This window comes from Thermobia domestica, chromosome 7, assembly GCF_964235325.1.
Source record: "Thermobia domestica chromosome 7, izTheDome1.hap1.1, whole genome shotgun sequence".
Taxonomy (NCBI): Eukaryota; Metazoa; Arthropoda; class Insecta; order Zygentoma; family Lepismatidae; genus Thermobia; species Thermobia domestica.
This window is the reverse complement of record NC_137460.1, coordinates 51,576,717-51,593,555: the sequence shown is the minus strand read 5'-3', so window position 1 is coordinate 51,593,555 and position 16,839 is coordinate 51,576,717. Positions and strand designations below refer to the sequence as shown.

General features: G+C 35.9%; 1 protein-coding gene across 10 annotated transcripts in view; it reads right to left on the bottom strand.

Moving 5' to 3' along the window:
- Window positions 1–663: 663 nt before the first annotated feature.
- The window catches only part of Nubpl (NUBP iron-sulfur cluster assembly factor, mitochondrial), a 31,812-nt gene continuing 15,636 nt past the window's right edge, over window positions 664–16,839 (bottom strand). For 9 of the 10 annotated variants that reach the window (XM_081764625.1, XM_081764620.1, XM_081764616.1 and 6 more), the window contains 5 exons: window positions 14,941–14,980; window positions 12,352–12,536; window positions 9,079–9,270; window positions 4,771–4,868; window positions 664–1,082 (listed from right to left, as the gene is read on the bottom strand). In XM_081764625.1, the coding sequence (XP_081620751.1) occupies window positions 999–1,082; window positions 4,771–4,868; window positions 9,079–9,270; window positions 12,352–12,536; window positions 14,941–14,980 (599 nt within the window). In that variant the 3' untranslated portion in view covers window positions 664–998. Of the gene's footprint in view, window positions 1,083–1,148; window positions 1,917–4,770; window positions 4,869–9,078; window positions 9,271–12,351; window positions 12,537–14,940; window positions 14,981–16,839 lie in introns of those variants that run through there. The other variant, XM_081764626.1, reaches the window with a different exon arrangement.

The window sequence follows — 16,839 nt, the reverse complement described above, 5'->3', positions numbered from 1 at the left end:
TATACTTTTTTTCACATTCGTATTATATTTGGTACAGAAACACTGTTGAGTAGAATACCAATTACAAATAACAGGGTAACATGTTTAAAGTTTATACTTACACATTCAGATATGCAAATATTAAATGATTACGAATTGCATATAAAATAAGTTAAAACATAACATTTTATAAGCACTATCCATTTCCTTTCTCGAACTAGCACGTTTTCCAGTGATTGGCCAGCTAGTCCTATCACTACTTACATCCAGATGATAGGGCTGCCATCTTGAAAGGTCTCAAAAGGAATGTTTACATTTCTGCAGTATTACACAATAATTACAGTACACTTTCAATATTTCCAGAATTTCAAATATCGGTAGACACCCTGATTTAGGATAATAAGTTTAAACCGTGTGCGTGGGTTTTCTCGGGGTTCTCCCGTTTCCTCCCACTTTTTCATTCCACCATTTCATTCATTTCTCATAATCACAGTCTCCTTTAGTCTAACCGGCATAACCGTGGGACGTAAAACTCAAAGATTTCATTTCATTTTCAATAAGTTTAAAAATGAAGCTGCAGCCGTCAGCAAAAACGGAGATCGATCGACATATAACTTAGACAAAAAAAAAAAAAAAAAAACTTCTTGGGATACATATGTCTGTAATTTAAAGGACGATGTAATATTCTTGAAGTTATATCAAACTATATTCAGTTCATATACATGTTTCGGAAGTTTATAAGAAAATATATTACAAAAGGAAACATTCAGTTTTGCTGACGAATGTATTATACGACAACGATGTCCGTTATACAGAAAATTCTGGACCTTGGATGTAATTGGATACTACTTTAACATATTCTGTATAACTTTGATTCAAACATTAATGCCACTTTCATTAGAAAATACACACATCACATATGCCTCGCATATCACATTATTAAGAAACTTAACAGGTGGACTGCTTGCTAATTGCTATATAATTGACACTTCTAAGAAAAAAATCTAAACATTCCGTCCTCAAGTATCTTCCGGTAACGTTGAATTTCTTTGACTTCTTAAAAATGATATCACTTTGTTTGCCAAACTCCTATAACAAGCAGCCTAAGAATAAATGAGAAGGAAAAGTACAGTGTAAGAATTGGTACCAAATGAAAACAAATATTTCAGAGTTGCTTACTTTTTCTTTAACTTCTTATCTTCATTATAACAAGTTAAAGGAAAATATTGTAACAAAAATTGACTATATTCAGCTTTTATATAGCTACAATGGTACTCAAATAACATGAAAATTTACAATGTGATCATTCTGGAATATATTCAAGATAATTACACGGCTGTTTTTCTCAACGATAATAGTAAATAATATACCACGGATCATGAGTTGTAGGTCAAGGATCTAAGAACAGTATATAAATTTTTGAGTGCTGTTTTATTATATATCCTATGATTAAAGACTATTTATTAAATTCCACATGGAACAAACATCCATCTTAATTCATATAAATACTCAAAACTGGCTGAGTCAGGTGTTTTCATTTCGGATAAGGCTGAAAGTTAAGAATCTTCTGGAAATAGTTTCTTCCTTAAATTTATTTGTAAATGAATGAAATTGCGCTCACATAACAACAATGCAACTAACACAACAGAAATGACAACATTAAAAGTTTTGATTTGAAAACTGTTCTCTGTCCCACACATACAGTTTGTAGACTGTATACAGGCTTGATAATATTAAAGTCCTTATACGCACACTAACCCATATTAAGAATTTCATTCTGGAGAAGTAGTGTTGTCTAAACAAATTATTAGAAAGCTAAAATTGCAACTGTACACTTGGACATTTTTGAAAAAATAGTGAAATACTGAATGCTCCATCATTATTACCTGTATAGTTTAGGAGACTGGTGGTAAATGTGAAAATGACGAGATGAGTTGCTGAAATTAAGAAAAATAGAACAACTGAACAATCCTGAGGAAGGATATGGACACAATACTAATTTCCACAAATTCAAAGGCATAAGAGTGAACTACGACCCTTCGCACCAGATAAAAGCATCGAGCCATCATGTCTCCTTGAGTATTCTGAAAATGTAATTTCTAGCTCCGTAATTCTGCTCGATAAGCCTTTTGTACATAATATATATTTAATGCAATGGGCGTCTTTAACTTGTTAAAACTGACGTAACAAAAACATATAATGCTGGTCGAGGTAAATGAACTCTTTGAAACTTCCGCACACTTTAAAACAACTACAAAATTCCCTCTTTCATCACAATGTTTGTAGGTTAGCGCAAAGCATAACCATCGTTCTATGTATAACACATTTCTTTGGAACCCACTGAAAACAGATGACGTCAGAAGTATGTAATCCTTGATCGATCTATTATTTCGTTATTTTGAAAACTTTCATGTAGCCACAAATATTAATACAATGTGATTATAAATAATTTATTGGGTTTCAAATTTAAAAATATCAAAAACTGTTGGCACAATACGTTTTAGTTAATTATGGGACGAAAGAACACAGTTGAAAGTTTCTCATATGCATAATCCTAGATCGTGGCGACAGGGGCAGCACAAGACAAGTTTCCAAAATTGCGTTTATGCAGCAGAAAGCATTGTGTGTTTTGAACTATGAAAAGTGTTTCCGTTGTTACCGTACAGTTGAGACTTTTTTCTTGAGGGTATATATATATATATATATATATATATATATATATATATATATATATAAAACTGTGCATGTACCTCCGCTATCAATAACCTTGGTTGAGCTCCAGAATCGCATTACAGCTGTATTTACGACTTTTAGTAGGATATGCTAGAGCGTGTGTGGGGCGATTTGGACTACTGCATAGATGTATGACAAAAGGAAGCCACATCGTACATTTATAACTGGATGTCTGAAACTTGAACAAAGTTTCTGTGTATTTTCATGTACTAAATTATTGTGTCATACGCTTTTTAACCCACAAACGCCCAAGACCAGTTTTATTCGTTAGCAACTGCATTGAACAATACCGTAATACATCGAAAACCTGAGAAGAATACTGAACAAAATTCGTACAACAAGAGAACGGGTAGTGCGCCTGAAGTGGAACAACGGGCTTTTGGCTAAATGAATGATATAGACCATGTAACGTAGTGAAAAATAAAGTGGGTCACTGGTAGCACAAGGGGCGTTTGTGGGTTTTAATCGACCTTTCAATCCTGATGAATCATTATAATCACCCTGTACTTTAGGGTCTTCCTTACGCTCCCCACTTTTTTTTTTTAAATAACTTCAAGCTAGACCTATATGTATTTACATCATCATCATCATAGGTATTCTGCCTTTATTGGCAGGTCACTTGCCGCAGCTGAGAAGCTTCCATGCTCCACGATCCTCCGCTAACCTTTTCGTCTTCGCGTATGATCTTTCTGTTTTCATATCATCCATTAATTGTAGTCTCTTTCGCCCCCTCCCTCTCTTTCCCGCCACCATACCCTCTAGGACGTCCCTCATGATACAATCTCTTCTTAGGCAATGTCCCAACCATTTATGTATTTACAAGACCTGCTCATTTCTCGCATATAGTTAAGTGTTTGCGCGTAGTTCCCCTTGTTGCTCTATAGTTTGCTAGTTCAAGGCTGTACGGGAAACATTCCTTTATACACTGTAACGTAATAAAGGGAGATACAATCGTTGTTTTTTTATTATTTTTATTTTCGTATTTTCTTTCGTACATTTAAAATTTTAAAAACACTTATAATACGAAGTAAGGGCAAATAAATTAACACGCTTTTGTATATCAAAGGCATAAGGAAGTCTTAGTTAGTACAGATACGAACAACTCTCACGTTGTTTTCTTACCCACTCATTTCCTTTGCACTGGATTATAGTTCCTAAACACTTTGTCTATTTGATATCGGCACTAGCATCTACTTTACATATTACTTAGTATGAAAACTTTTCTTACGACACTGGCATCGTAGAAAGATCACACTTATAGTGCTTACTGTTCTTTTACCAATAATTACTTATGTATGGTCTGAGAAATTTTCTAAGAGCAACGAACAACGCACACCTTTGTGTGATTCTCGTGTTACACCATTTTTGCAAACCAGTATTCAAAGTTTATTCAATGCTTGTCAAGAGAAACTGTTAAGGATGTACAGCAGCAAAGGTAGTTATGCAAATATTTTTAAATATATTCAGAAAGTTAATTTCTACGAGGTGTTGCTAATCCACAATTAAAATGTAAATGTAGGTTGACAAATTTAGCCGAATTCATATCTAAAGTTACGAATTTATTCATTGTAACATTCGCCGATTACGAGTTCTAATAAAAGTTTGGAACTCCCTGGTGACTACCATACGCACCTTTTGTACTAGAAAGCTGGGTTCAATTTTCGCTAGGCGTTCATGTGGTTTGCTCCTCACTCTAAAGGTTATAGTTCCATGTCTCATATAGCCTTGTGCTGAAATGGGACTTTAAAGTTTAAACCAACCAACCAATTTAATAAAAATTTCATGGACTTTGGAATGACGTATAGTTTGAAATGGTAATTTTCACTCAAATTCTGGTTCATGAATAAATATTTTTAACGCATTCATTAAAAAAAAAAAAAAAATCGTATCTCTCACTAGTAATTATAGAAATATTAAAATCAATCTTCAAGAGATGACGTACTCATCCAATTCGACCCAGTTCGGTTTACTGCTTCATAAAATTGATTTCTTTAATCAAAACTGGACCAGGAAGAGCATATGCCTAAAAATATGAAACGTATGGTCCCTTCTACTTACCTCTGTGCTGTTAGGTTGAGCAACAGGAACCGGTTTACCAGCATCTGTATTCTCGGATACAACAGGTGTTAATGGAATACTTTCTAATAGCTCACAGCCTGCAAATAAAAACCAAATTTAATTGCTGAAAGTATCAAATAAAATGAAAATGAAAGTATTCTCATTCCTCGATTTAATGTTCTACGGTTATTCCATCTAAGCTAAAAGAGACGGATGATTCATGAAAGTGAATAATTAGGTAAGAACTGATGAAATTAGAATGTTGAAGGAAACAGGAGAATCCCAGAAAACTCATGGACACCTGAAAGTATCAGTAGTCAAAGATTTATTTATGCAAAATTTTCTACGTTTCTTAGGTATGTATATTATAAACTGACTTCATGAATGAAGAAAACATTACTAGTGAAAAGAAAACGATTTTCTTGTTTGATTTGCTCAGCATTCAGATGTAAGTGAAAAAAAAATCTATAATATACTTGTATGATATTCGAACAGTAAAAAGTATTCGTTATTGAAAGGCAAAGTTATTTCTTATATAATTACAGCGAACTCTGGATATTCGTGTGCGGATTGTCCAGTTTGCGAGTTATTCGTGCAGTGTATTATTTACTTCGGTGAAGGTATTCGAAAGGTTGAAACCAAGAAATTTCGAGTACGTGTGAAGTGAGCTCGCACAACTACCATTGCGTATCATAAATACCAACAATCGAGACATTACTGTAGTATAAACACAGTTTTAAGTATTTACTCTGTTAAGCAACTTCTCTTACGTCTGTATATATGTTTATAGTTCTCTTATACTAAACTATTATTGTGTTGTTTCGACCGCTGATTAGCACGAATAATTGGGAGTCTGCTGTCATTCTTCAATACACCGTCCGACAATTAAGTAATGAGACTGATTTTATATTTGTGACGAAACAGTGAACACAATCCTTAAACCAATATGTGCGTTCGAAAGAGTGATCTCTTCTCTACAATCTGGCAACACTGCATTGTCGCACGCGAAGCATGACGGGAAAAACGACGCCATTACCAGCAATCACTGAGAAGCCGTCGTCACGCTAGCAGCATGGAGCAGAGAGCGAATATCAAATTCTGTGTTGAACTGAGTAAAAAGTGCCACAGAGATTGTTGATTTGATGTGGAGAGTGTATGGGAATGTGGGGACACGGAGAAACTTAGACTTCAGAAGTCAAAAGTGAAGACAATGCTTCTGTGTTTCTGCGACAGTAAGGGTATCGTTCATGAATTTCGCACGATGAATGCCCAGTTTTATTCTAAGTGTTTTAGAGCGTTTCATAAAGAGAATTCGTCGCGTTCGGCCTGAATACTCAGCTCCAAGTAGCTGGATCCTTATCCATGACAAGGCAACCGCTCCCCAGGCAGTATTTGTTCAGGAATATTTCGCCAAAAAAACAAGTATATGTGCTGCAGCACTCCCCTATTCTCCAGATATGTCCCCATGCAACTATTTTCTGTTCCCTACCCTGAAGTTACCATTAAAAGAACGACTTTTTAACAATGTTAAAGACATCCAAGCAGCTGTGACAACGGCATTACGGAACATACCACCACAAAATGAGTTGCAGAGGTCGTTCCATTTCTTGCGTGATTGTGCTACTCGCTACATTGACGCAACAGGGATGTATTTTGAATAATAAACAAGTATTATTACATTGTCTTCGTTTGTTTGGTCAGAAAATATCAGTCTAATTACTTAATTGTCAGACGGTGTATAATGAGCAATTTTCAGGAATTACAAGATAGTTCACCGGTGGAGCACTCACTTCGACCACAGACTTGAACCTCGCCCACCGATATGTCAACTATTTCAATGGGTAAACAGCATTTGTATTATCGAGATAGCTTTTCTTTCTTTCTGACTCCTGTAGGATTTTAATTGACAATACATAATTCTTCCGGAGTCGGTATTGTATACCTTTAATTCAGCTTTCTTAGGAGCAACAGTGTGGTGGGGAAGAACCTATAATGATAGGACTGATCTTGCATACTGATCTGTATCCCCGTCAGCTGCACCGGGGGTCCCGATCATGGTTGTGGTGTTGCATAAGGACACAGAAAATCAAACTATACAGATGGTGATCAGAAAAATGGAAACACCTGTAGTTGGCAACACGTCAGATGTATGGGTTGGCAGTAGTGTCGTGGCGCCCGCAGCGCCGGACCGCTGGTGGTGGTGTTAGGTCGGTCTCCATACTACGTTAGGCGCAGTGGAACAGCAGTGTCCAGTGGCTGCAGCAGACGGAGGTAGTGTAAAATGGGAGACCTCTCAGATTTTCAAAGAGGGCAAATTGTTGGTGCGCGGTTATGTGGAGTGAGTGTGACGGCAGTGGCTACTGTGTTAGGTGTGTCGCGTGGGACAGTGTCGAAGGTGATGACGGCCTACACAACACACGGGAAAACCACATCGGGGAAGCGGAATAGTGGGCGGAAGAAAATCATGAGTGACAGGTCACGCCGGGTATTAAAGCGCATTGTCACGCAGAACCGTCGTGCCACTGCGGAGCAAGTGACGGAGGAACTCAATCAGCACCTCCCCACCCTGTTTCGACAATCACAGTCCGCCGCGAATTACATGACATGAATTTACGGGGTCGTGTTGCACGGGCCAAACCGCTCATCAGGGACCATAACGCTTTCGCATGCTCGAAATGGTCCCGCGACCATGCAACTTGGACCGTTGAGGACTGGAAACGTGTGATATAGTCGGATGAGTCATCATTCACCCTATTCCCAACCACGGGCCGTGTTTATGTGTGGAGAACGCCCAAAGAAGCTTATGATCTGCAGTGTCTCCGCCCAACTGTGAAACATGGCGGCGGCTCGGTGATGCTGTGGGCCGCCATATCATGGTTTTCATTTGGTCCTGTGGTCACACTTAGCGGACGAATCACTGCCAACGATTATATCGCAATTTTAGGAGACCACTTGCATCTTATGGTCCGGATGTTGTTCCCGGACAATGACGTCATCTTCCAGGATGATAATGCCCCCTTTCACACAGCTGGCGTTGTTGCAGCGTGGTTTGAGGAACATCGGGATGAAGTTCAACACCTCTCCTGGCCCGGGGAAACTTGGGAGCTGACGATCCCTAACACTTCCTGCGAAACATTCGGTGTTCACTGTTGTCAGAGCTTCTCTTTGCCTACTTTGCACCCACCTTGAAATCAGTGCATATCTGAGAATTCTACTGAGAGTATGTCTGGGAATTATAACCTGTAAGGAATCCATTGCACACATTGCACATAGATGAAATATGCAATTTTGGGTTGTTTATGAATGATTTTTTTTTTTTTTTTTTTAACGCCGATATGGACCACCACTCTACTGTTTATCGAATTCAAAATAGCACGTATTGAAATTTAGCTTTTCCATTATTTTGGACAGCCCTAGTTCTGAAACTATGCACTTTTCTCCAGAAGACCACACGAAATTATTCTCTTACTTTGATGTAAGGAATCACCTCTTATAGTTTGTCAGTATAGTTCATTAACCCCTGCGTATATTATATATATAAATATAGTTTTCATGCTTGAGAATTATACATGAAGCAAAATTAAAAACGAATTAACAGTTCAAAACCACGTGGAAATTTATTTGTGTTCAGAAAGGAATTTACATCACAGAGCTATTCATGTCACTGAGAGAAAGACCAATCAGAAACATCGTGGTGGTGATAGTAATTATTATAGATGGAGGGTTTCTGTAGAAAGGGACAATAGCATTACAATGTTTCCGTCTTGTACACATGTTCAGAAGTGTTTGTCAACCGGGATGGAAGGAACACAGTGGACGTCTCAGCGGAATACTCACGAAGTGCGAAGAGGACAACACATGCTTCTCCAAATGCCAATTCGTTTCTTATTTTGCTCCAAGTATAACAATGTCTTTTAACTCCACCCCTTCCTTTTCCCAAAATAAATTACAAGGTGTCCGTCAATTGGTTGCACTAATTTTCACAATAAATCCGACTTTCATTAAATAAGTTGCTTCCTGAATGCATGCCAACACACCTCCATAATTGTAATTCTAAATAACTATTGAAAGATGTGTTCGTATTAAAGAGTATCATTCTGATGTTAATTCTTTGATCTACAGCGTTCCTTCCACAAGAGATAACAATCTTGTTTTGGGCTTGATAATTGTTACTGTAACTCTTAACTCATTGTTTGATGGTGTAACATAAAAGTTTATTCTCCTTTAACGATTTTTTTTTCTTTCTCTCTCTTTAAACTAATATTATTTTCTGTAAGAGAGAATAAAGGCAACTGTACGAATTCTTACCTAATTCTGAAGCCAAAGACGCAGCAGTATCACTACCAAAAACTGGAACTGCACCGTTACAATGAGGACAAACTGCCGCACCCATATTAACAACTAATCCCACAAGAGGCACTTGCAATTTCTGGAACATATTTGCTCCACGACGAGCAACTTGTAGTGCTGTTTTCTGTGGCGTAGTTACCAGTACGACTCCTTTAAAAAATAATAATAATAATAAATCTTTAAAAAAATATATATTAAATGTATTTGGATGGTAAGTATTAAGAAATAATAGAACAACTTCTAATTCCCCATCAATGCAGCACTTTATTGAGCTAAGCTTCTAATTCTCAAATTTGCACGTTCTTTAATATGTTACCCTGGAATTTATGGCACAACGAAATGCTAAAAATGGCATGCAAACTGTCAAAGTAAAATTTAAACAAGTAAGTATCTTTTCAGAGTGAAACTACGGTAGGCATCCAAACCATGCGAATTCAATACTCAAAGTTGAAGCTGCACATCTATAAATACTAGTTGCAGTAGATTAATAAGATCGAAGATAAAACCTACTCTTCGGACGTTGAATCCATATCAGGAAGCCATGACTCGCTGCCTCTTACTATTGGAGTCCTATGGAGATTAATACTGAAGCAGCAAGTGCCAACTGGTGTATATCACTTTCTGTTGCAATAGAGGAATAAAATCAGAGGTCAAACATATTCTTGTGGATTGAATCCATATCAAGAGCTGATTATCACTCGTTTGATCCATTATGCGATCAGTTGTAACTGAAAAATCGAAGATTTATACCACTTCCAGTTTGAACAGGTAAATAAAAATCGAGACAAAATGCATTCTTGGGACGCTGAATCTGAGTCCAAAAATAGCTTTTCGATATATCGTACCGTTTTCCCTTTAGTGGAAATAAGTATTGAAACTAGAAGTACTAGTATATTTCAACCACTTCCCGTTTCGGCAGTGGTGTGGGTAGTGATGATATGTTCTCTTGAGACAGTCAATCGATTGCTAAAAACAACTTGTCGCTATTTATTACCATTTTTACTTTATGTCAATCAACGTAAAAACCGGAAACATTTTTGGTTTGAGTAGAGAGTTAATGGAGGAAACAGAATCCATTGTTGGGATGGTGAATCGATTTCATAAAACCGCTTCTCGATATCCCTTACCGTGTTTGCTTTACGGAAATCGATATTGAAACCGGAAGTACAAGTAAACTTCAACCACTTCCTGTTTCCATGGAGTGTTGCGAGTAGTGATTGTATATTCTCTTGAGATTGCTGAATCGGTTACAGAAAACTACTTGTTATCTATTACTTTTTCTATTCTATGGTGATTAATGTTGAAACCAGACAGGGTCGATTTCTATCACTTCCGGTTTGAACAGAATGTTAATGGAGAAGATTTATATATATATATATATATATATATATATATATATATATATATATATATATATATATACAGAAACTGTATATATGTACAATTACAGTTTCTGCTGTATGGAAATCAATATTGAAACTGCGGAAGTACTAGTAAATTTCAACCACTTAAGGTTTCGGTAGTGCTACAGGTTGTAACCATATGTTGTCTTGAGACGCTGAATCGATTGCAGAAAATAGCTTGTTCCTATGTATTACCATTTTTGTTCTTTGGCAATAAACGTTGAAACCGGAAATAGTTAATTTGTACCACTTTCAACTTGTATAGAAGGTTAATAGCGCAGATAAAACATATTCTTGAGACGCTGAATCGATTGAAAAGAAAAGAAAGAAAAAAAAAAAAAACGCTTTTCGATATCTCTTATCGTTTTAGTTCTGATAACTTCAGTCATAACTTCAAGCCTGACAGAATGTAAATGTCATGTTACCCCTATGCCAGCTATTCGAAAATAGTTTACACTAATGATTCATATTCTTCTGAACACTTTCACTTCTGGGCTTATATAGCTATGCAAATTCCAGCTCCTGTGAGATCAGTGCATTTTTAGATTTATATCAGACAGTAAAAGAAGATAGGTATGCGAAATGTATGGCAAATAAATCTTTAGATATTCTATTTTAAGATAAAAAATACTTAAGAAGTAAGCTTTTATTATTTATTATAGTAAAGCCGGTTCAAGTTATTAACTCTATAATTTAATCATGTCTGTGAGATTGTCTAGATACAGTCATGTGCTATTATTATCGTATGAATTAAAACGTTTAGTTTGGAATAAGAAGGGGGGGGGGGTTCTTTTACTTTAAGCTATACATAATTCACAGAAATCAGTGTACTGAAGCCCATCTGCTTACAAATAAATTTGTAGATGCTTTTCAAATACATCTGGTATGGTTTATTTTCTTTGATAACAATTATATAAGGTTCACGTTCCTCGTCTACTTACGAATTCCGGCTAAGTTAATTTTCTAACATAACTAGAGATCAGAGTACAGCTCCTATGGCAATCTAGATAAAGATTCCGCTGTATTAAATAAGCCTGACGTAAAATTTCACTCTGTTCTTTTGTTTACATGACTTATAGGAGACCATGTATCGAATATATTAAATGAACTCAGCAATCTACAATTTCATTAGATTTATGCTTCATCGAATTGTACTATAAATTCGCTTTGTAGAAGTAATGGTGTTTTTACTCAATTTTCTCTAATTTTTATAGACTATCAGTTGCACTCTATTTCAAAACACATGCATATTACTTACAGTATATATATATATATATATATATATATATATATATATATATATATATATATATATATATATATATATATATATATATATATATATATATATATATATATATAAAGCTACCTACTTTTCTTCAAAAGCCCTGGCTTCTTATGTATAGTTAGAATTAAATCAAACAAATGTGAATTTTCTTTGACCAATTAAGATCTTTATTTAGAACCTAAATATTAGAATTCCCTTTGTACGATTGGCAGAATCACGCCTTCTGAAGGAAGATGGGTGACCATTTTTTTAAATAAGACTGTACAAACTTATCTGAATATATTAAAAAAACAGCTACGTTAAATTTCTATTAACACAGTTGGTTTAATATATTTTCTAACACGTTTGTTTGCATTATTATTAATCTGCAACTCACTCCTTTTCCCTTACTTATTTCTTTTACACCTTTTTCAAAGATTCACAAAACTGAATGAACTACTTAGTTGCATTTATATTTCCTTGTTCTCTTTATTTGTTTACACATAACTTACTTTAGCTTTCAAATGCTGAATTTACTTGGAATTTTATGGAAATTTCTACCTGAAATGGGTATATTCTGTATTAAAGACAGCAGGGTATCACCAGTGCCCGGAGGAGTATCAATCACAAGATAATCAAGAGATTCCCATGCTACCTGACGTAATAACCTTTCCAAGGCATTCATCACCATCAATCCACGCCACACTACTGCAGACTTTTCTTCAATCAAGAATCCCATAGACATACTAGAAAAGGAGAGGAGTCTCAAGAACTGCACAAAATTACAACCGAACTTACTTTTATATTCGTATAAAAAGAGAACAGAAACATGCAAGAGCATTATTATTATTATTAGTTACACCGACAAACGAAAGACACAGAAAATATAGTAAAACTTCCTACATTCTGTAATTAATAATATCTACCCCTAGGGATGCCCACAGGCGAGTTTTACGGTACAGGTTATTGTGAGGACATGAAATTATTTGTGGAGACAAGAATTTTTAATTGAAAAACGTACAATCAAACTGAAGAATGGTAAATTTTGCCGGCAGAATGATTGAATTGGGAGGTTACACTCAAGTCCTTGGGGGAATGGGCACCGCTGTGTTAGCCTTTCAGCAGCTACTCTAATATGGCTGCCCACGAATAACTGAAAAAATGGTATTAGTTTCTTCTACATGTAGTTGGCAAAGACATATTTGATGCACTTCTCCCTACTTGGTGCCTGAGATAAATTACGAGCTGCAATCTCGAGTTGTCTAGTTCTAAGATCCTATCCATTTTCTCATGTTCTACGATTACATGATACATAGTACAGTCCCTGATAGTCGACATTGTCTTATTTAACATTCAAATCATTCCTCATCTGTATTCATTCATTCATGGGGTAAGCCACATTCTACAGAGTAGGTCTATCTCAACAGATATACTGGAACGCATGCCAAACAAAGAACACATGGAAAATTAACATGAAAGATTATTTCTTCTGGACGAGTGACACATCAGGAAAATTTCTGCAGACTGCACATTTACATATACTTCAATTCTGGAAAATTGGCAACCATATGCTATTCCACAATGGTGTGACGGCACTGAACGGAAACTGTATACGAGATTATAGTGCTGTCCATACCACTACTTAATGTAAGCCGTCTTATAAGGAAACTCATTTTATCCTTCTGTATTAAATTCATTTTTAAAAAAATCATCTAACCGACGACTTTTTGCTGACTGCTGTCAGCATAGTTAGGACATATGCAGAAACGATGGGGATTAGGGGAACACGAGGGATGGGAATCATTAAAATGAAATTAAATGAAATCCTTAAGTTTTACATCCCACGAGTATGTCGGCTAGGCTAGAGACGGTAATGATGAGAAATGAATGAAATGGTAGAATGAAAAAAGTGGGAGGAAACGGGAAAATCCTGAGAAAACCCACGCACACAGTGTTCGTCCACTACAAAGCTTACTTGGCGCGAGCTGGAATCGAACCAAGGACCCCATGCACCAGAGGTGAAGGCTCTACCACTGAGCCACCGTGGCTCCAGGGAATCATTAACTGACACTGACATGTTAACACTTGTAAACGAAAGTCAGTAGTGGAAGTCTCAAAATAACTGCGTGACACAAACATGCTCATAGTCTCTACCGCTTAAATTAAATCGTAACCAATTTGTAGAAGAAAATATCTTTTGAAGAATTATTAATTCAAATTAATTATACTAGTAGAGAGAATATGAGTATTAGTTGCCAAGAAATCGACGCGCAAGTCCAAAAGAGCTATCTAAATTTGCAGTTTTGAGATTTCCCAATGATATTCATTGCATGAAGTGAAAATCAGTGACGGATAAAGGGATCCAATTTAAAATAAAATATACCATGACAACTTTCGTACTAGAAAGATTATTTAATTTTAGTGGAACATGGCATATATTTTTCTGAGGCTTTCCAATTATGCCTACTGCATGGGTTTAACAATAGGTCCAGAATGAAGATGTAAATGTAACCTCCCCGCGATTTACGGAATCTACGATAACTTTCGTAAAAATTATTCGATTTTGATAGAATATGGTGTACATGGTCCCTTCCCACAATCCCTACTGCTTGGGGATGAAATCTGAGGAAACAAATCCCCCCCCCCACTCCACTTAAAAAGTGTTCCGCAAAACTTTACTAAAGATTTTTTTTAATTAAAAAAAATTAGTAAAGGATAAGACGATTAAAACAAACAAAGAAACAAAAAAGCTCGTATCTACAATGCACAGAACACCACTAGTATATTTTTATTTTTCAGTTCTTTTCCGCTATACGATACAATTACTTTCCTTCATTTATTATGCCTTTCCTGTATTCTGTCCTATCAGCTTGTCTTTTTCTCACCAAACTCATCTACTTTCAACCTGGTAATACTGCCAAGTATGTAGCTCAATACGTTTTCTCCTGAAAATAGCGGAATACGTGTTTTGGCTTCTTCAGAAATATCAACTATTTTTGAAGTGAAATGTAGAACCTAGAGTTACGGGACAATGGTATAATTAGTCTTATCTTGTGATTTCACTAATGACCAATTATTTTAAAATTCAATTTAGATTAACATTATATAGCATTTAAAAAATGCTGATTAACATTTTCAAGACAAACTTACCATTGTATTCCATAGTTTCTCAAAGGTTTCATTAAATTTTCTGAAATATTCAAGAAAAAAAGGGATGTTAATATTCCACTGAGAGATTAAACAACTCACAAAATAAGTTGATGATATGTTTATGACGAGGTCTGAACGAAAATAATAGACGAAAAATGTAATGTAAAATAGCTTTACGTTAATGAGAGTTCAAACTTACTAAAAACATTCGAATTTAACACTTACTACAAACGTTTCAGCAATTAATTCTCATCATCTTCAGTGCAATCTTTAATGTAATTTTTTGTTGTTTGAAGTGCCTTTTTTTTTTAAAGAACCATTTTTTGATAAAATTTCTTCCCTGTAGGGATACTGATAAGACAGGATTTTTCAAAAATTTAGGACTTCAAGTAACAAAATTTCATTCAAGAACGGACTGAAGATGATGAGAATTTATTGCTAAAATATTTGAAAAAATGTTAGACTGAGATGTTTCTAGATAGGTTTGAATTCTCATTAATATTATTGACATGCATTCTATTGTTTCATTACGTAGCCTTATATTATTATCTTTTCTAATGTTTTAGTGGTTAGACACTCGTATGAGGAGCTTCTGTTGTAGAAAGAATCTAAACTTTGTCTAAATTTTGGATCATAGTACTTTGTCTAAGAAACTAAAATTACAATTTTTTATAAGCATTAAAATTTTAACAATACTAAAAGCTCCAAATTCAAAAATAATAAATATTTTGATTGATTTGACTATAATATCACTTATCTCCATTATGGCTATACGAGATGTCGATCTACAGTTTATCACGGATCGGAACCACTTGTATAGGCCGACAGGCTGACAGTATGGTTGGCTCCTGTGACATGACGGCATTATATAGATAGCGTATTATTTTCTACAGATATTTTGAACTGAATTAGAGCCCATATAATCCTAGCCAAGGTGGTACTTTCGCTCTTGTGATTCTGCATATTGGTCTTCAGTACAAGGAAGTTTATAATAGAATAGTTTTGAGGTTTCAAACTACACCAACACCAACAACGTTTAGGAGCTGATTTCTGATATCAAAATGCAGCAAGAAATACAAATCAATCTGTGTGTTGACATGGTTTCTTTTGGCGCTATGACTTGTCGAAAATGTTATCCTTTCACCACATCAAATTGTAAATGAAATTTTTGAGTTTTACGTCCCACGGTTATGCCGGTTAGGCTAAAAGAGACGGTGACGATGAGATATGAATGAAATGGTAGAATTAAGAAAGTGGGAGGAAACGGGAGAACCCCGAGAAAGACCCACGCACACGGTGTTTGTCCACCACAAAGACCACTTGGCGGGAGCAGGGTTTGAACCCAAGACCCCAAGCACCAGAGGTGAACGCTCTACCACTGAGCCACCGCGGCCCCCACATCAAATTGTGTACTAATATATTTTTAAAATAATGAATATCTGTGTGTAGTATTGCACTGTATGAGTCAGAAACATCGACATTACGCAAAAATGATGAAAAACGACTGGAAGCCTTCGAAATGTGGGTATAGAGAAGAATAGAGATAATTAGCTGCGTCGAGCGGAAAACGAATGAGAGGGTGTTAGAAATGGTGGGAGAGGAAAGAACAATTTTAAATATTACTAAGAAGAGGAAGAGAAACTGGTTGGGACATTGGCCAAGAAGGAATTATATCATGAAGGACATACTAGAGAGTATGGTGGTAGGAAAGAGAAGGAGAGGGGAAGGAGACTACAATTAATGGACGATATCAAGACAGAAAAATTGTACGTGAAGACGAAGAAATTAGCGGAAGACCTCTCAGCATGGAAGCAGCGGAGCATGGAAGCTTCTCAGTTGCAGCAAGTGACCTGCCAATAATGGTAGAATACCTATGATGATGGTTATTCTCTTACCTGA